Genomic DNA, 21,647 nt, shown 5'->3' with positions numbered 1-21,647 from the left:
ACCCAGCCCATAACTCAGCACCCATGGGGCACACATTCAGAACTGCCCTCCAGTAAGGGAGTGCTACCCAGCCAATAAAGCAGAACCCATGGGCTGACTCACCCCTGACTCTGCAGACCAAACAACCCAATGCTTCCAGGGTTAAATAGGCAGAAATATTAAGCAGTTCCCTACAAGTTTTGAGTGAGTCAAGATCTCAGCCTGCATCTCTTAAGAGATCAACAAAGAAGTCAGGTCAAACAACAGAAATGTGATCAACAATTCTCCAATAAGAACCATGAGGTCTTCCCTGATCATCTCCTTAAAACTTCTTTCATAACCATCTTAACCTTCTTCCTCTGTTCTACATTTTCTTTTTATCTTAGCACATAAATAACCTTCTAACATAGCAATGCAATTTAGTCATGTAGATAGATGTGAATTTTCTCTCTTCCCTTCCTCGAACGTAAGCTCCATGAAGATTAGGATCTTTGTTCATTGTTGTACAGTAAGAGCTTAATAAATATTTGTTGAATTGAATATTTATTACTAAAAGTAAGTGAGCTCTGACCAGGTCCCTAATATTTTCTCCAGAACGAAGAGCCTATGTCTTCAGTGCCACGTTTCCACCCAGCCCAAGATGGGCACTGTCCTATCTTGCTGGAAACCCAGGCTGGTTCCAGGTCCTCATGTCAGACAGCTTGAGTTCAAACTCTGGTCCCACCACTTAGCTGCATGAACTTGGAAATAACTACTTAATTTCTCTATGCCTCAATTTCTGCATCTGTAATATGAGGACATTAATAGTACTGGCTCCACTGAATTAGTGAAAGGACTGAATGGGATGATACATATAAAGCCCTTAGAGCAGTGCCTGCCACAGAGTGAAGCACTCTAAGAATAACTGCTATCATTATTATGTTAGCTATTACTGGGTTCCATGAGACACAAATAAATAAATAATAGTTCTGTACAATAAGTGAACAATCTGTAAGTTAGTTTGAAGGTTTCTCTTTCCACTAAATTAGTACTCAACTTACTTAACAGTTTTCTCTAGCTCCATTCAATGATCAATGTATCTATTCCCTCACTCATCACAGTGCCAACTATATGGCTTGGTTCAGTTGCACCTTATAAACACTGGGAAGAAGAAGTGAGACGATGCATGCAAAGCAGTTAGCAGTGTCTGGAGTTCAACAAATGACAGTTGAAAAATGAAATATAACTAGGACACCAGGCCTCCTCTGATACTGAGTGCAGAAAGGGAGACACACAGCTTGTGACTTAAATTCTAGAGAGAAGTGTGGGAATAAACATGAGTACAGATTACTGTAGGGACACTGGTCCCCAAGGGTGCAGAAGAGCCCAAAGGGCTTCCTGGCAGGTACAACACTGCTTGGGACTCTGCCTAGGACAGGGATCCTGAGACCCTGGGCAGTGAACAGGGGTGTGTGTCAGACCACCTTCCTGGCCAAGCAGGCCAACAGCAATCATGCAGATAGCATGAGAGGAAGGCAGGAGACTAGGGATTCTCTGGGGTGTGAGAGGGAAGGCAGAGGTCTCAGAAACTTTCCACTGTGAGGCTTTAGAGCTCAAATGGCCTTTCACTAAATCACATGATTATTTGAAGTGTAACAAATACCTTATTGCCTGACTAAAGCTGAGCAGCTGGTAACAGTCTCTTACCAGCCAGACCACAGACAGTCTATGTGATACCATAATTCGAAGAAAACTAGTTACTAATTAAGGGATCTGACAACTGCTGCAAGGTGAGTAATTTCGGAAATGCAAAGAAAATGAATCCCAAGGATGCTAAAGCACATTGACTTTCTGCATGCCCAAATTTACATTACTACACTGGGATCAGAGAAAAGAGTGGACTTCTCTCTACAGGGAGACAGAAAAAAGGCAGAGAAGTAGGTTCTGTGGACGCTACGGCTGCTGCTTTGCTGGTATGTTATCATTCCAGGATTAGAATCAAGAATGAAACAAGGCACTGCTGTGAGTTGCTAATTACATAAATATTGAAACTCTTAACCATAAAAGAAATGTTCTTTGCTGGAAAATAGAAAGCCTTTTATAATAAAAATGACCAAACCAGGAAGTTTTTTTCCAGGATTTTTCTTTGCTGGAAGCTTTTGAAGTCAAATATACCGTGAAACAGTCTATTACACTTCAGTTAACCATAATCCTCAATTTCTTAGATTTTCTTTTATTATATACTTCACAAATAACAAATAAAAACATAAGGAAAGCCAAAACTACCCACCCCCCTTGCAAAGGTAAGGAGGGTCTAGAGGTTTTGTAGTACACACAGCACGTTCGCGTATGTGATTGATTAGATCTCTCCTATTTAAAAAAGCCTTTTAGTGGCATATCAAACTTTTTTTACTTTGATACAATGTGTAGTAAATAATCTTAGGCATGAGGCCATGTAAGATCTTCAGTTAGCAAAGATAAAATTATTGTCCCTCTAACAGACTTGCTAATTTGGGATGGAAATGTATCAGTATATTTTTAAAGACTTCCAAGATAAAGAAATGAATCCTCCTTTTTACCTGGAGTAAATTATAGTTCCACTAAGCCAGATAACCACTACTCAGGTTTTCCAAATACTTGTGTTAAACATAAAGTAGAATGAAGGCAGCAGGCATCATTTTGAAGTAGAAATCATGCAGAATTCAAAATTTATACCATATGGTATTAAGTACATCAGTAACTGGTTAATTTCAAACGAGATAAAAATTCAAAAGCTATTCAAAGGTTCCGTGCCAGTTTTAACATATTGCTGAAGAAGTCAAAGGAGGAATTATTGCCACAAGTTTTATCCAAAAAAAGTAACCCTCAAAGGTATTGCCAGTGACATTTTTAAGTAAATATAATTCAGAAAATTCAAAGCTACTGTAATATATTTAATGTCCCATAAGAAAGTAAATTTTATATGAATCGATTTGCAAATCCATAGTAATTTTCTTGTATATAATACAAATACTATATTTGTCATAAATATTTTATATGTATAAATGTATCCATAGCAACCTAAATTATAATTTCATCTATACATCCTTCTTGGAAACGATTCAAAGATATCGTTTGAAGCAATGTTTAATTCAGCTTTGTTCTCTTTTGGATAAAATAAGAACTTGAAATTTCAAATGAAGCCTACAGTTTAGGAGGCTGAAGTGGGCAATTAATTACGCTTTTCTGTTTTGTGAAAGCTTCTTCTCTATAGTCATTCAAGGAATACTTGCTGTGTACCTACTATGCGCCAGAAATAGTTCTAAGCAGTGGGCAAATCCAGCAAACGCTGGCAAAGAAATCCCGCTCTCTAGAACTCACCCTCCAGTAGGGTGATACAAACACAAATGACAAGTAAAATATACGGCATGTTACAGGGTGGTAAGTGCTAGAAAGAAAAATAAGAAGAAGAAAAAAAACTACGAAGTGCGGGAGAAGCGTGGCAACTTTAAACAGGGTGACCAGGGAAGAATTCGCAACCAAGGTGACAGCTGAGTGCAGAGCTGACGGAAAGAAGAGAGGAAGGCACAGGATCCTTAAGGGCTGAGCCTTTCCCCAGAGGGACAGAGAGCAGAAAAGCCCTAAGGTAGCAGCAGGATGGCATACAGCAGGCACACCAGGGAAGGCTGTGGGACTCCAGCGAGGGAACAAGGGTGAGAAAATCAAGAAAAGAGGCCAATGAGGTCATGGAGTAGGCAATCACATAGAGCTTTCGGCCACTGTAAAAGTCTGCCATTTCCTGGCCACTGGAGGGCTTGGAGCAGAGGGTGGCTCACATTTTCATAGGCTCTTCTCGCTAGATTTGTGTTTGGAATCTAGGGCAGGCAGGGAGGCCAGGGAGGAGGTGACAACCCAAGCAATGTAAGATGGTGGTTAGACCTGAGTGGCAGAGTGGAAGTGACAAGAAGTGGTCACATTCATGTTGTATCTTTTGAAAGTAAAGCCAACTGAATTTGCTGATTGGATGGGGGTTTGAGAGAAAAAGAGTAGTCAATTATGATTCCCAATTTTGGCCTCAGAAATTGGAAGAACGGAGTTGCCATCCTCAGATGTGGAAGCCTATGGCAGATATTGTGGGGCAGGTCAAGAGTCATTCTGGAGATGCAAATGTTGAGACACCTATTAGATATGCAGGTAAGGAAGTGTTCACAGCTGGGCCTCGGGACAAATGTTGGGAACTGTAAGAGTATAAATGGCATTGAAAGACATCAACTCTAAAGAGGAGTGAGTGAAGATTAGAGAAGAGGGCCATGCACTCAGCCCTGGGACATTCCAACCTACAGAGGCAACAAGAGGAAGAACACTAAAAGGGAGTGGTCTGTGAGGAAGAAGGAAAACACAGGCCAGCAAGGTCCCTGGAAACCAAGTGAAGACAGTGTTTCAAAGAGGAGGGAGTGCTCCACTGTTCCTATAGCTGCTGCCGGGTCAAATCAGCCAAAGACTGAGAAATGACTGTCAGATCCAGCAAGTGGAGGCCACAGGTGACCCTGAGAAAAGTGGTGGAGGGGGAATGTAGGAGCAAAAGCCTGATGAAGGTGGGTTCAGGAGAGAATGGACGATTACCCAGAGTAGTCAAATTTACAGAGATAGAAGGTATAAGGATGGTTGCCAGGGGCTTGGAGGAGGGAAAAATGAGGTGTTGATGTTTAATGGGTACAGAATTTCAGTTTTGCAAGATGAAAACATTCTGCAGATTGGTGGCTTAATAATGTAAATGTACCTGACATTACCGAATTGGACACTTAACAATGGGTGAGATGGGCCAGGCGCAGTGGCTCATGCCTGTAATCCTGGCACTTTGGGAGACCAAGGCAGGTGGATCACTTGAGGTCAGGAGTTCAAGACCAGCCTGGCCAACATGGTGAAACCCCATCTCTACAAAAATACAAAAAAAAATTAGCCAGGCATGTGGCACATGCCTGTAATTCCATCTACTCAGGAGGCAGAGGTAGGAGAATCGCTTGAACCCAGGAGGCAGAGGTTACAGTGAGCCGAGATCGTGCCATTGCACTCCAGGCTGGGTGACAGAGCGAGACTTCATCTCAAAAAAAAAAAAAAAGGTTGACATGGTAAGTTGGATGTTGTGTTGTATATATCTTACCAAAATTAAAAGCTTTAAAAACTTTGCAAAGAGAGAGACTGAAAGGAGAGGAATAAGTTATAATGAGTTCAGGCAAGTCAAGGTAAAACAGAGCAGATAAATGGAAGCTGGAGAGGGGCATGGTATGGGGGAAGAAATCAGCATGTTTGTATGCTGATGGGAATAGCTTGGTGGCCAGGGGAAAACTGATGATTCAGAAGAGAAAGGAGACAACTGATGGAGTGATGTCCTTAAAAAGGTGGGAGGGGGCCGCGTGCCGTGGCTCACGCCTGTAATCCCAGCACTTTGGGAGGCCGAGGCAGGTGGATCACGAGGTCAGGAGATCGAGACCATCCTGGCTAACATGGTGAAACCCCGTCTCTACTAAAAATACAAAACAATTAGCCGGGCATGGTGGCGGGCACTTGTAGTCCCAGCTACTCGGGAGGCTGAGGCAGGAGAATGGTGAGAACCCGGGAGGCGGAGCTTGCAGTGAGCTGAGATCGTGCCACTGCACTCCGGCCTGGGCACCAGAGCGAGACTCCGTCTCAAAAAAAAAAAAAAAAAAAAAAAAAAAAAAAAAAAGGTGGGAGGGGACCGGATCTTTCAAGTGGAGGGTGTGGCCTTCCCAGGGGCATCAACAATTCCTCCACAGCAAGGGAGACTAGCCAGCGAATGCAGACAACTGAGAAGATGTGGTGGCAGGTACACAGGGAAGCTCTTTCTAACTGCCTGCAAGCCCCGTTAGCTGAGAGGCAGGGATGGAGACATGTTAAAGGTTTAAGTGCAGGAGAAAGTATGAAGTAGTGAACAGACTGTGGCAAAGTCTCTGCAGAAGAGAACGGCGGTGTGAGTGCTGGGTGGCAGTAAAGCCCCCTTGAGTTAGTGGATATGAATTGAAAGTAAGGCCTCTGGGATGGCCACAGTGCATACAGTCACCTCAGTGAAATAAATATAATTCACTGGGTTCACTTGGTTGTGTTCAACCTTGTTACCTGTGCCTATAAAAAACCCAACCTTTATGGAGATAATAATAACTTTTTAAAACTACTGGTTTATATTCTGCAGCTCTGGTCCCAGAGCATGTATCTAACTGGTAAGGATCAAGGGAAGTCACTACCAGTAAGCATGCTCATCGGAAAGTCAAACAGCCTGAAAGGAGGCTCACACTGAGTACGTGGTACCCTCCCAACCCTTCCCGCCCCAGGAAAAACCACCCACACGTTGGCTCACTTACTCAATCATTTATAGATGTCTGCTATAAATGACACATACCATGCTAGATATTAGAGACAGACATAAATAAGACTCAATTCACAACCTCAAGTAACTCAGACTCTGACAGGAGGGGGAGACAGGTAAACAAGAGAAAATGTATGAAGAGTTAGATTTACATTTAGCAGCATAGCTATATCTCAACGCTGCAAAGGTTGAGAAAGGCTTCAAAGAGGCATTGAGCTGTAAGCTGAGCCTCTAGATAAGTATTTGGAAGTCTGCAGGATGGAGTGGAAAATTCACTCCAGATTACCAGGCACAGCCTGAATGAGGAAGGGAGGAAGGGAATAGCTCTTTGAGAACTGTGACTGGCATTACGGCTGAGGCACATGGGATTGATGGCCAGTAGGGATCCATGGAGCCAGCTCTAGAGGCCATCGTTACAAAGATCCAGGTGAGAAATGAGGAAGGCCCGAAATAAGGTGAAGATGGGTGGCACAGAAAGGAGGATTCGCCAGGGAAGACATTTGTGAGGTAGAATTCGCAGACCTTAGTGTTCCGTTAAACATTGATAGTGAGGAAGAGCTGGTGGCATCTGGGGCTTTCTGACGTGGATGAATGACTGGAAACGTGCTAGACGCTCAAAAGAAATGCAGGAAAGGCTGGGCGCGGTGGCTCACGCCTGTAATCCCAGCACTTTGGGAGGCTGAGGCAGGCAGACCACGAGGTCAGGAGTTCGAGACCAGCCTGAACAACATGGTGAAACCCCGTCTCTACTAAAAATACAAAAATTAGCCGGGCATGGTGGCGCACGCCTGTAATCCCAGCTACTCAGGAGGCTGAGGCAGGAGAATCGCTTGAACCCGGGAGATGGAGGTTGCAGTGAACTGAGATCATGCCACTGAACTCCAGCCAGGCGACAGAGCGAGACTCCGTCTCAAAAAAAAAAAAAAAAAAAAAAATGCAGGAAAAGAAACAGGTTTGGAGGTGATGGTGGGAGAGGAGAGTCACGATCAGTTTAGATATTCATGCCTTGACTTAGGGTATCTATGGAGCAACCAAGTAGAGAGTATGTTGACCACCAGATTGTGGGTCTGGAGCCCATGAGAAATGTCTTGGCTAAAATGCGGGCTTGGAAGATCCATACAAATAGTGACCACATGTGATGTCACCCTGGAAAAATGTGAAAAATGAGGAAAGAAAATGAGCTAGGAAAAGAACCCTCCAGCAGCTGCTACCATGAGGCCAATGCCTGTCTCTTTCCCCTCACAACTTCTTGAAACGTGAAGGCTTGGCTCTATAGGCCATGGGCTAGGGCAGGAAGTCCTAAACCAAAATGTAGTTTTATTTCCACTACAGCACTCTGCCCCAAGTATTTATTACACAATTCAATAATGATGATGGCATTCTGCTGATACCCTGACCAACTGTGTATAATACAGGGCAGAATTTAATTGCTACATTATCACTCACTTTTTAGGAACCAACATGATCCATGCTTTAGAAATCAATATTCTTTTGTTATATTTAGGGTCACTATCAATTCCCAAAACAACAAAAATATTGTAGGCTAAACTACTATGTTTATTGAGAAGTTAGACTCCTTCCAGAAATACTTCCTTGGGCAATTTTTTTTCCTTAGCCCAAAAATATGAAACAAAGAGTGAACTGTCTACAAAGTGCCTGATTTTCCAGTTTTTAAAGTTCACATTTAGCTAGGGCAGCACTGATAAGAAAGACATTTTTTGTGATGGTGGCTGAATATAGTATATTCCATTGTGGAAGCATGAATTTTAAGGCTAGAAATAGTTTATTCAATTCAGAGGATTTCTGCAGTCTTTTTAACAGATCGATTTGGAAGCTTTTTGCTGCATTAAAAAGTAATGAAGTTGTTGACAATAAGATAGAAACCATTTCATATTACTATTTACCAGAAACTACAATAGAAACAGTTTATCTAAATAATTTAAGGAAATATATTTAACGGGTATATTATTTTCAAACATATCATTTCCAAAAGACTTAAATGTAGACAAAATGCTTATTCTCTTGAGACTTCTCTTTTTCCTCTCATTTTGATCACACAATTTACACATCTAGAATTCATGAATAACAAATAATTGTTGCTCACATTTTTTTTAAACAAGGGTTTTCTCAAAAGCTCTGAAAAGAGATACTGTTTATGGAATATATTCAGAAGTCTACCCTCTTCAAGCCTCTTGCATTATGCTTTGAACTTGAAGAGTAAGTAGGTTTTATCTTTTCATTATCAATTGCCTTGCAAACAATTTGAAATATAAATCTGTTAGAAAATCTTCTTTTCTCCCCTGAAGTTCAAACTGTATATTAGTCTCATGCTAAAGTGGACATAAAAATGATGAAAAAATTATCCGGTGTTACCAACGAGAATTCTCAAGGTCTCCACTGTGATTCAACCGGCAATTACTGTGACCACACAGGCATATGTATGGGGCAGACATATGGCACCAGGCTCAAAAAATGCTTCTTAACTAGCAAATGGGGGACTGCCAGTACCACAAATCCTCATGGCCATCAACTATTATTAAGCACTTATTTTGTCCTGTACACATCAAGTCATCAAGTGTTTCCTATGAATTTAGGTTTTTTTTTTTTTTCAGACAGAGTCTTGCTTGGTCACCCAGGCTGGAGTGCAGTGGCACAATCTTAGCTCACTGCAACCTCTACCTCCCAGGTTCAAACAATTCTGCTGCCTCAGCCTCCTGAGTAGCTGGGACTACAGGCATGCACCACTATACTGAGTTAACTTTTTGTATTTTTAGTAGAGATGGGGTTTCACCATGTTGGCCAAGCTGGTCTCGAACTCCTGACCTCAAGTGATCCACCTGCTTTGGCCTCCCAAAGTGCTGGAGTTACAAGTGTGAGCCACCACGCCCAGCCTGAATTAAGTCTTAATCTCATAACAACTTAATGGGAGTATTATTCCCACTTGCAGAAGAGGAAACGGAGACGCAGAAAGGTAAAATAATTTGACCTCTAACACAGCTAAAAAGTGGAAAACTTGTGATTGTGTTTAGTGCCACTGAATTGTACATCTAAATTAAAATGGTTAAAATGATAAATCTTATGTATATTTTATCACAATAAAAAAATCACTAAAAATTATATTTAAAAAGAATCAACAGCTAGATCCAAACATGACTCCCTACACCAAACTAAATTCCAGGTAGGTTAAGAATTTAACAGTGAAAAATAAATAAAATTACTAGAAAAAAAGTAGAAAAGCTGAGACTCAAACTCAAGTTCTCTAGCTTCAGAGTCCATGCTACATACTAACGGTCTTCCACAAATTGCTATTTTATGGGTAAAAACTACCCAAAGTGCTATTTTATAGACCTGCCTCATTATCATCAAATTAAGTTTCATAATAAGTCAATAGTGCTTCATGGCTTGCTGGGAAATATACAATGCATTGAGCATGTTTGGCTGCTGAACATATGAGGGACAAACCCCAAGAAAAGTTTGGAAGCCACCTAAAAAGCCTCAAAATTGTAACCAGTTGATTTGCTGTAAAGAGACAGTCACTCTCAATAAGCAATGAGACGGCATGGCAAGTGCAGTGAGAACCTACTTTTGGAGCATGTAGTTTGAGGGAAATGTCTGCTATGGAAAGGATGCAGAAAATAATCACGCTCGTGTTTTAAGAAACCACATGCATACAGCAGAGAACAAACAAAATTACAGTTTTCCAAAATACCTCAGAGTTGAAAGCTTGCAAAAAGCCTCAAGTCTTTACTGCAGATCTAAAATAGAGTTCAGACAGGAAGGGGTGGGGAGGGTGCAGATCCCAATCTTGAGGTCTCCAGACAAAAAGATTCCCAGATCTAGAGAGCACATATGTCCCTGAAGGCAGAACCAGAAGCAAGCTGGTGTGGGACTGCAAAAATCAAAGTGAAAAGCAGATCTTTCCAAAAGCCTGCACTTACACAGCAAAGAGTTTAAAAATGCCTCACATACAGGACTGCCCACCTTGTTTATTTTACTGTCTTTCATACATTAAGTTAATTGGTGTTTTCTCACCATTGTTCTGGATATCAGTTTAACTGCATTTTACAAAGGAAGGAAAGCCAAAATGTACCTCTCCCCATGCATTCAAATCCTCAAGGCTCAGTATAATTTACATTTAACAAACACTGCAGTCTTTTCCCAGTCCCAGTGTCTTAAGACACACAAAAGCTTGGCAGAGAACTGAAAGAGAAACAGAACCAACTGCTTGGTAGAGCTCTTATCAAATTAAGGAACTTCAAATAAAAAGTAAAGGTATCTTGGATTCTTAAATAACTGGTCAGACTAAAATAAGAAAGACATACATCTTTAGATTCAGATGACCCTGATTTATAAGAGCTTAAGTCCCCCATTGCTAAATCTAAATAATCAATATCACTCTGATTCTTTGAGTTTGCTGAGGAAGTAGTAATAATAAATAGTGATAACCTTCCGTAATTTTGGAAGCTAAGATCACAAAAAGAATGCCCATTTTTATAACTTATAATCAACTGTCACAGGAAGGAAGAGAAAAATATTCTGCCCCATCCATCTGCTGTTCCACCCACTGATTATGCCTCAGGGACTCAAATCCTAGATAAGCTCTGAGACTTTCCATATGGCCATTATCATCAATTTTCAATGAGCAGTCATTGAGTGAGTGGCAAGAATATAGCAAAAAAGAAAACTAAAGTCAATCAGTTGCCCTGTGGTTCCAAGAATAAGGTCCATTGACATCAAAATTGTTAGACTCACAAGCCCTAAGGAATCACTCTGTAACTTTCCCTTGCCCAGAATTCTCCCTGAGCCTCACTTTCCTTCCCTGCCTTCAGCTTTCCATTTTCACTTACTTTAATCCTATTCATTCTTTAAAGACCTGCTGAATTACCACCCCTGGGGGAGACCCCTGCTCCATCCAGCTACAAGAGATGTCTACCTTTTCTAACTGTCTGGAGAGTGGACCTGGTTTGGGCTGTTACTCATTTAGCCCTGATACTGTGGTTCATGTCCATTCAAGGTTTTGGGCCTGAAGGAAGCTAATCTATAAAGATATTCGTAGGAAGTGACATGCGACATAATAGCAACCTGCATTGCTGGCTCCTCATTTGTGTTCCTGCTCCTATTCTCCCCCATTTCCCAGGCTTTCTGACCCATTCCCATAGGCTCAGAAACACACAGTTTCCCCAGCAGCAGAACCACAGAGCCCTCCACAAAGTCTGGAGTTCCACTGAGCACCCATCACGTGGGCCCTGAGGATGCTGGGGCTTGCTGAAGACAGAATCAAAGGCTGAGTTACAAGGGGCTCCAGCCAATGGCTCATTGGCAGCATTAGCCAGCTGCTCTGCATCATTTTCAAGCCTTTCATGAACTATGCAATTAGAGGTATTCATTGTGCTTATTTTATTTTTGATTGGCACACAAGAACACATAAAGTGTATTTCCATCAGACTACTATGGAACAGCTAAAAACAAAAATAACAGGTGAGATTTAAAAATAAAAAACAGAAATGGGCTACAAACCCTGAGAAGACAATCAGTGTTCTTTGGTACTGTTTATTAACTGCAGAAAGGTGTCTTTTTCCCCCACAGAGGCCTCTATGCTGGTTTTATCAGTTTACTACTCTGTTCACTGATTTTGCCCCTAGGCAGCCCTGGAACTTTGCCCTTGGGGTTTTCAAATGTTTTCTATAGCTTGCTAGGAAGATGGCATTAAAGTTCTTGGGAAAGGCCCTCTGAGATACCTTTATTTAATTTGTGGAGTTCAGGGAGACTTGGCAGACCACTGTCAAATTCAGAATGAACAATATATTAAAAATAATGTTAAAACTTACTATATGGATAAACCAATGGGTACATTCCATGATGTTTAGCAGCAGTAGAGCTGGATGTTTTCTGTCCAGCTACAAGACATGTTTCTATACTGCGAATTTGACTGGTCATAGCAGATTGATGACACCATAACTCAGGAGTTGGTGCCTCCAGGATTTGTCTCCACACGTTACTGTTTTATATCTCCAAGTAACAGAAGCTGGATGTGAAATTCATAGTGAGGCTGAACAGAGCACCCCACACTGCACCAGGGTCCACTCTAACCGTTCCTGTCGTGGTCTAAGCCTGCCGGGCCTTGTGTGTGTGTGTGTTTTTTTGTTTTTTTTTTTTTTTCCTGAGACAGAGAATCGCTCTGTCGCCCAGGCTGGAGTGCAGTGGTGTGATCTCGGTTCACTGCAACCTCTGCCTCCCAAGTTCAAGTGATTCTCCTGCCTCAGCCTCCTGAGTAGCTGGGACTACTGGTGCGTGCCACCACACCCAGCTAATTTTTTGTACTTTTAGTGGAGACGGGATTTCACCATAGTTGCCAGGCTGAATAGACTGTTAAGGGTCAGGTCTCGAACTCCTGACCTTGTGACCTGCCCACCTCAGCCTCCCAAAGTGCTGGGATTACAGGCATGAGCCACCATGCCCGGCTGGCCTTGTGTCTTAGATGTACCTTCTGCATGATTCTCTTTGCATGATCTCATGCAAACGTCTTGGTGTGTTTCATTCTTGTCTCCCAGTACTCACCAGCCTCATATCCTTCCTTACATCCCCTTCCATCAAGCAGCCCCACATATTTTCATGAGTTAAAGTCATATTTACCAAAGTGTATCTGTATATAGTAGGAATGTAGTATGTCTTCTGAACTGTGCTCCTGTTTTATGATGGTTTTCATTGTTTTTGTTAGTGCTGTGCTTGCAAAGTAGCATAGATTTAGAGTGGTTGGTCCCAACTTAATATTTCCCATAAGCCAGACTGCCCCAAACCAATATTTCCCATTAGCCAGATTATTCTGAACGTATGATTTTGTAGAACATGAGGTTTTCAGGAATATGTATATTGAATTATAGCAGAGACACCTGTAATGGTAATACAGGTCATGAAAACTGAGAAAAAGTAGAAAATAATGTGGATGACTCAGAGAAATTACACGGATCCAAAAAGTATAAATAAAAAGAAAAGCTTAAAAAGAAGGAAGTCTATTCAGCCCTTCAAAATATGCCATTGTTTTAAGTGACCAACAACCAAGAACCATATCAAGGCAGGAACAGTGTTGCCAGACTCCAGTGGGAAAAGGACCCTGAACCCAGCATCCTTGTTGATCTTTGCCATACATGTGTGCATGCACTAAGGTAGGTGGACCAGGGCTGAGAGGGAGGAAGAAGAAGAGGGAAAGAGCAGGAAAACAGTAGGGCAGGCAGTGACATAATGATACAACAGAGCACTGGACAACGTCCTCAATTCTGCCTCTAGTGAGTTTTCATAATTCATTCAACTTCTCGTTTTTTTATCTGTGCCTCATTTTTTTTATCTGTCAAATTAAAATCTGGCCAAATTTAAAACTCTATGATACTCTAAGCCAAAGGGTTAGAAACAGAACCATTCCTTTGTACTTAGTTCCCAGAAAGATGGGTGATTTAGCTTGTATCACTTTTACATTTACAAATACCGGCATATATAGAATCACACAGATGCTTAAGCCCCAAATGTTATTTACCAAAGTGTGGGCTTAATAACATTTGGGGCTTAAGCATTGTGTGATTACATGTCTGTCAAATTTTGTGTATATACATATACTCTAAAACACTGGTCAATTATCTTTCCAATTGGTCTACAAAATCAGTATGATTACTCCAAGTAGTACATCTATGAGTAAATGACAGAACCAAAATGCAAACTTGAGTCTAGCAGATTCAAAATTTCTTTCCATTTCACTATGCTGTCTAAATAAAAGATGTAGGAGATATTTGAAAACACTCAACCATTCCTCAAACATTAATTTGAGGACGACTCATAAAGAAATTAAAGGAAATTAACACTACCTGGTGTTCTTCTCATTTATAATAAAACAGGAAGTCAGGATATTATGAACCTTTTCATTTTGCTGTTTTTTTTAAAAATCTTGCATAAACCGGTTAGTGAAAGAAAACAAAGAAAATATCAATGGCTATGTATTTGATAGATTACCATATGTCCTTTCCTATCTGGTCCTTAATTTAAAAGTAGAAGAGCAACAAAACTTCAGCAAAAATTGTATTATGCTACCTTTCATGCACGTCCATGTGAGGAGACCACCAAACAGGCTTTGTGCGAGCAACATGGCTGTTTATTTCACCTGGGTGCAGGTGGGCTGAGTCCGAAAAGAGAGTCAGCAAAGGGTGGTGGATTATCATTAGTTCTTATAGGTTTTGGGATAGGCGGTGAAGTTAAGAGCAATGTTTTGCCGGCAGGAGTGGATCTCACAAAGTACATCCTCAAGGTTGGGGAGAATTACAAAGAACCTTCTTAACGGTGGGGGAGATTACAAAGTACCTTCTTAAGGGTGGGGGAGATTACAAAGTACATTGATCAGTTAGGGTGGGGCAGAAACAAATCACAGTGGTGGAATGTCATCAGTTAAGGCTATTTTTACTTCTTTTGTGGATCTTCAGTTACTTCAGGCCATCTGGATGTATACGTGCAAGTCACAGGGGATGTGATGGCTTGGCTTGGGCTCAGGGGTCTGACACTACCCATAGTCATTAATAGTGTAATACAACCAAGGGACTATGCTTTGGAAAAAGCCATTACCACCCACCTTTGCACATTGAAAAGTGCTAAAACTGATCTGATGAAAATCAAGTCTAATATTACATATTTTGCATATAATATGTCATTACCAAGATTCCCAGGCTTAAAATTTAATTAAAAAGCAACATAAAAACATGAAGGAAGTGGTTTCACGCCACAACTCCTTATATAACATAGAATACTGCTGAATATAAGACCCATAGATTAAGTACAATGGAAGATACAAAAATACCATAGTCTGAGTGGCTTAAACAACAAACATCTGGCTGGGTTCGGTGGCTCACGCCTGTAAGCCCAGCACTTTGGGAGGCTGAGGTGGGCGGATCACTTGATTCCAGGAGTTTGAGACCAACCTGGGCAACATGGGGAGACCCCTCTCTACAAAAAATACAAAAATAAGCTGGGCGTGGTGGCACAGGCCCGTGGTCCCAGCTACCCGGGAGGCTGAGGTGGGGGAATCACCTGAGCCCAGGAGGCAGAGGTTGCAGTTACCTGAGATCATGCCACTTTGCTCCAGCACAGGCAACAGAGAGAGACCCTGTCTCAAACAAACAAACAAGACCAAAAAAAAAAAACCCCCACACATTTATTTCTCATAGTTCTGGAGGCTGAGGAGTCCAGGCTCAAGGAGCAAGCAGATTATGTGTCTGGTGAGGACCCCACTTTCTGCTTCACAGATGTTTTCTCACTGTGTCCTTATATGGTAGAAGGGGAAAGGAGCTCTCTGGGGTCTCTTTTATAAAGACATCCCATTCATGTGGGCTCCACCCTCATGACCTAATCACCTCCCAAAGGCCCCATCTCCTAATACCATCGCCCTGGGGGCCAGGATTTCAACATATGATTTGGGGTGGGGGGACACAAACGCAGTCTATAGTATTGTTCTAAGCCACTGCTTTGGGGTGACCTGTTTCATGGCAACAGATAGGTGGAGCACAGAAGTATGCAGAAGATACTAGAAGAGTATGGAAGAGGGTACTGCTAACACGGACTGAGGGAGTCGGGAAAGAAGTAAACACTTAAGCTACCCCTCAACGTGCCAACAGGGCGCCACTAGGCACTTGGGCAAGAGAGGGGGTTAAGAATCCAAACAGATAAAATGGCACAGCTGCAAATGTACATAGGTAGGTATGGTTAACACTCAGCCTAGAGTAGGGATAATGGAGGAAGTAAGGCTGAATAGACTGTTAAGGGTCTCTGTAAACAGAACCCTGAGGCTGCAGGCTACTGAAGCTTTTTAAATAAGAAAGTAACAGGAAGAATCTCAATGGAAGGAAGATTACTGATTACAGTGAATCTGCCTAATACAAAATTTCACTCCAAAAGTAAATGTTATTGTAACAAGGGCTAAGATGTATTTTGAAAAAGTAGCTAACATCGTTGGAGTTGTTGGATTAAGCTCACAATATAGAGATTTTCTCAAGGTGTTAATATTGTTTTTCTTTTTGCTTCATCCTTACTAAAGCAGATTCTGTTACCAGTATAAACAGCTGAATTCTAACTTTGCAAGGAGGCTCCCCTACCTCATCTGTCCAATCTTCCCCCCATCTCAGGACATTTTCATAACGAAAACCCTCCATGCTTCATTGATAGCCTGTAAGACTTTTCAACTCTGTGGATCCCCTAAAATTCCCAGCAAGCTCAAACCACCATTTTAAGAGGCATTCATGTTCTCTCACTAACGAAAAATGAAAGAGCATTCCCTGAAAATGGAATGCAATAGCCCCGTCTTAATGAGTAGGGATGGGTTAGGAAATAAGAGAAACTGAGGACTGCCAAAGTGCTGCCATTCTGAAACTAAGTTAAGTGGGCCCTGGCCGATTCCCAAAGTGCTTTCCTTAATAAGGCATGGAACACTTCCATACTCAAATCCACATCAGTCAATTCAAACACCAGAGAACAAAACAAATGAAGGAGGCTTTTATAATGGAGTGTCTATTTTGTCCACAAACTTTATAATCTAACATAAATTCAGTCTTGCAGAAAATGTATTGCAAGTTAAAAACAGGGCCTGGGTGTAGTGGCTCACACCTATAATCCCAGCACTTTGGGCGGCTGAGGCAGGAGGATCATTTAAGGCCAGGAGTTCAAGACCAGCCTCGGAAACATAGAGAGACCTCATCTCTACAAAAAATAGAAAAATTGTCTGGGTGTGGTGGCATGTGCCTGCACTTCTAGCTGCTCAGGAGGCTGAGGCGGGAGGATCGATTGAGCCCAGGAGTTTGAGGCTGCAGTGAGCTATAACTGCACCACTGTACTCCAGCCTGGGTGACAGAGTGAGACTCTGTCTCTAACGATAAATAAATAAATAATAAAAAACAGAGATGGGGAGGGGGGAGGGATAGCATTAGGAGACATACCTAATGCAGATGACGAGTTAATGGGCACAGCACACCAACATGGCACATGTATACATATGTAACAAACCTGTACGTTGTGCACATGTACCCTAGAACTTAAAGTATAATGACAAAAGGAAAAAGAAAAAGAAAAAAACAGAGACAGGGTACACAAATTATTCTTTGAGTCAAGAAAAGGGGGCGGGGCAGCAGTGGTGGAACAAATGATCAGACTGGCACAATTCCTAAGGAAAGGTGACAGACTTAAACATATCCCTAGAGGAAGAGGTTGACTCTGAACAAATGAAAAAAGCACCAAAAAGCGACCCTCCAAGGATGAGTAGACTTTATAAAGGGAGCTACAGATTGGCCACTTTGCCTTACTGGTACTAAAAATCTAACATTTTATAGACATTTTATTTAAGACTCTTAAATTAATCATATTTGTGGCTTTCCTTATCCTGCAAAATATTTACTTTCTCCCCATTACAATCCTTTTATTAAATATGTCTTTCCCCACCATTACCATCTCTATGCCAAAGCCCCTACTCAGTCTACACATTCTAATAACCGCAAGCATTATCTTTCACCAAGATTGTGCATTATTATTATCATTAAATAAAAAATTGCTCCCAAGATGAGGCAGGATTGCACTAAACACACCAGATGATAGGTCCCCAGCTCATATGGAATCTACAGCCCACCACCAGCTGCTCTCAGTGGAAGGATAATGTAAAGCTCAGCCTGAAACCACTTGCCCAATTACAGTGCATGCAAATGACAGACTGGCATCTTTTAACTACACTAAAAGCTTCCAGCCCAGCTTACTCTGGGACATGTGCCAGTGGGATGAGCTATTACACCATGGGTCTCTCCCCAAATGCCATTTTCCCAAAAGGCTTCAGCTCACTAAGCTCTGAGCAGTACGACGCAACAGCAAAGCTGCTCTACTGAAATTACTAATTTCAAACTCTTTAAAGAAGCTGAAGCAAAAAGGTAAAACGTTCTCAACAGAAAAGCCAACTTTATCACAGTGTTCCTAACTGTTGCTGGAAAATTCTGAGGACTGTCATGTTGTTTAAATTAGCAAGTAATTTTCTTAGCTTGATTCTCAGCAAAAATTATTTTCAATACACAAACTAGCCCCAAAAAATAGAATTTCCTTTTTCCTGTCACCTTACAGGTTCTCAGTTCCTTAGCAGTTCCCCTTGAATTTATTTAAAAAGCAGCATTATTTGAGTGGTACTAGTTGTACTAAAATAGTGGTACTAGTTTAGGACTAAACTTTCATGGAAGCAGGAAAAGAGTGAGGAAGCTCTACTGACACTGGAAATACAAACCACTTTCTGCAAGTTAATGCCTGCTTCTAGAGACAGTGTCAGGATTTGCACTGATTTTTAATGAGCTTCTATAGGCAATACACTTGCAGATGCTTGCCTGTTAGGAAAGATGCAAATTACATCCACCCAAGCTGAAGTGAATTAAAATCTATTTAATAGTGGAGACTGAACAACGATAGATTGTGTCTTATTTCCTTTGCAGGGTTCTAGTGTCACTAAGTTAATGGTATACTCTATTAACCAGGCAGGTGGTTGGCCAACTGGAATTCAATCAACACAGAATATACAGGATACCTCGCCTTGGGGGAAAAAAAAAAAAACCCATAGAAATTAGTGGGCTTGTTTAGATAAGTATATTATTATACAAATGTTTTATCACAGGGCTTCTTTAAATAGCAACTCCTATTGGCACATTCCATTTAATTCAGTCTATTCAAGACTGATTTACACACAATCTTACATAAACATTTCTATTACATAAGGAAGAATAATGTAATGTTTGTTTCATGTTTGGAGTCCAGTGTCTGGAACACAGACATAAAAAGCCTGTATCTTATCCGTCTTTTAAATCCCTAGCATTTAAGAGTACAGAGAAGGGACTAGATAAATGTCTGCAGGATTAAGAGATGAAAGCAAACGTCTCAAAACAACACCTCCTCCCACTTGATGACTTCTTTTTTGTTATAATACAATATACAAAAAATAACAATTGTCTTAAAAATTATTTTTACTGATTACAATGAAGCTACTCTCTTATTATACTGCGCTTTATATAATTGTATAATATCCAGGGTATTACAAAGTGAAATTTACTCACTTGCAAACGCTGTAAAAGTCTGGTGTAAGATTTTCTTTTTTCTAAGAAATCTAGTTAGAGCAATGGGAAACAAGCAATGCAGAACCCCTTCCTGACTCACCTAGACTTTATCAAAGCTTTCCAACTAATGCCTTACCCCAATCTCTCCCCTTTTCTAATGCCACTGCAATTATCCCATTAAGATACAAATGAAAGCCTGTCACTCTCCTGCTCAATAACCTTTTATTGTTTTCTGCCGCCCCAGACTAAAATCTCAACTTGATTATATAGCATTCAAGCACCCAGCACTCAGAACTGAGCTCTAGCAAGTCAGCTGCATTTCCATTCATTTGACAAATGTGCATGGCATTTCCTACCAGACTCTAGAGTTAAGGCACCGTTCTGCACTGAGGCCACTCACAGCTAAGTGGGAAAGATGGATGTATGAACAGATGCAGAAAATACACTGTGGTACCTGCAATGCACCTCCCACATGCTGGCAAAAGGCATTTTGCAGGCAGAGAAATATATCTGATTCACTGTATTTACATGACACTAGCAGAACGCATGTTAGAGAGTAAGAGAAAGATCAAAGTATCAAAAAATGTGCTCATACACATCCCTACTTTGGGACCCCAAACATCTTGGTTCTGAGGCATAAAACATGAAAAGCAGGGTCTTCTGGGAGGAAGTCAGGCATGAGCAAGGAAAAGGACTAAGGCCCAGTCCCTGTTCTAAGAGCCAACGATGACACCCAAAACAATAGCTTAAACACAGTCAGACTCAATGAATTAGATTACATCTCTTCCATAAGCCAAGAAAGGTAATGATATGTCCCCCATAACATTTCAGCATGTGATATAAAGGAGTTAATTATCTTTAGTCAATGATTTACTCAATGTCTCTGTAAAATGGGAAAAGCTATGTTAACTTAGTACAGTCATACCAAAATTCAAATTAAATGTGAAGCATGGGAATGTCCTACTCGAAAAGCAAAATTTTCCACATATAGTTATGCCAACAGCAAGTCCCCATGGACTTCAGTTATAGAACTCAACACTGGGAGCTGGTAAGGATTCGGCGGGCAAGCGGGTGTAATCCGCAGCCATCCGTTCTTGGGCATGGTGGCTTCCGACCGCGGGGACCCCGAGAGTCTCTCGTCGGCCGAGTAGCAGCCAGGAAGGAGAGACTGGGATGGTTTTTTACCTGTTGCTTTCTTAAATCAAGGGCCGCCGGGCCGGAGATGGATGGAGGGACCGGGGATTTGGGGACTCGAAAACGAGCTGAGGGAAGGGAGCTTGTAGAAATAGACTGGAGTCTGGGTAGTGTCGTTTCCTAGAGAATGGTCTCGAAGTAACTTCTCGGTAAAGTCTTCACGGAACTTCCAGACCACACTTGCCCACTGGGAGGCTTTTAGGACCTGAGACGTGTGCAGACTTTTCCAGCCAAAATGAAGTTTAATCCCTTTGTGACTTCCGATCGAAGCAAGAATCGCAAAAGGCATTTCAATGCACCTTCCCACATTCGAAGGAAGATTATGTCTTCCCCTCTTTCCAAAGAGCTGAGACAGAAGTACAAAGTACGATCCATGCCCATCCGAAAGGATGATGAAGTTCAGGTTGTACGTGGACACTATAAAGGTCAGCAAATTGGCAAAGTAGTCCAGGTTTACAGGAAGAAATATGTTATCTACATTGAACGGGTGCAGCGGGAAAAGGCTAATGGCACAACTGTCCACGTAGGCATTCACCCCAGCAAGGTGGTTATCACTAGGCTAAAACTGGACAAAGACCGCAAAAAGATCCTTGAACGGAAAGCCAAATCTCGCCAAGTAGGAAAGGAAAAGGGCAAATACAAGGAAGAAACCATTGAGAAGATGCAGGAATAAAGTAATCTTATATACAAGCTTTGATTAAAACTTGAAACAAAACAAAACAAAAAAAAGAACTCAACACTGCTTCAGAAAAATGTGGCAGATCATAGCCAGGGCCCTTCACCACTGCATGGCTCCCGTTCTGATTAATGACCTAACCAAAAGTTTTGCAATAATTCATACACACTCTCCCTTGAACCCCACACCTGTTTCTAGTGGAGAATACTACAGACTTTCATTTTACTCTATACTTTTCATTTTTTTAGTGAATAACTGAATACAAAGGCACATACCATGGAACACTGGACATAGCATGTCCTCATCAGCATAAAAACAAGAAGAAGAAAATAATATGCTTTTTTTTTTTTTTTTTTTGAGA

General features: G+C 41.4%; 2 protein-coding genes across 5 annotated transcripts in view; one reads left to right on the top strand and one right to left on the bottom strand.

Annotated features, from left to right (window-relative positions):
* Positions 1-21,647, bottom strand: part of LRCH1 (leucine rich repeats and calponin homology domain containing 1) — a 198,064-nt gene that overhangs the window by 111,873 nt on the left and 64,544 nt on the right. The gene's annotated exons all lie outside the window — the stretch shown is intronic.
* Positions 19,463-21,342, top strand: LOC115930419 (large ribosomal subunit protein uL24-like). Its single transcript, XM_031001297.3, has one exon. It carries the CDS (start codon positions 20,846-20,848, stop codon positions 21,281-21,283), a length of 438 nt encoding a protein of 145 aa, XP_030857157.1. The 5' UTR covers positions 19,463-20,845; the 3' UTR covers positions 21,284-21,342.

The sequence above is a fragment of the Gorilla gorilla genome, chromosome 14 (genome assembly GCF_029281585.2).
Source record: "Gorilla gorilla gorilla isolate KB3781 chromosome 14, NHGRI_mGorGor1-v2.1_pri, whole genome shotgun sequence".
Classification (NCBI taxonomy): Eukaryota; Metazoa; Chordata; class Mammalia; order Primates; family Hominidae; genus Gorilla; species Gorilla gorilla.
The sequence above is the reverse complement of the archived record's forward strand: the minus strand, read 5'-3'. Positions and strand labels throughout refer to the sequence as shown.

What these genes read in the sequence shown, in the direction of transcription:
- LOC115930419 (XM_031001297.3), top strand. Translation starts at nt 20,846, where the DNA reads ATGAAGTTTAATCCCTTTGTGACTTCCGATCGAAGCAAGAATCGCAAA.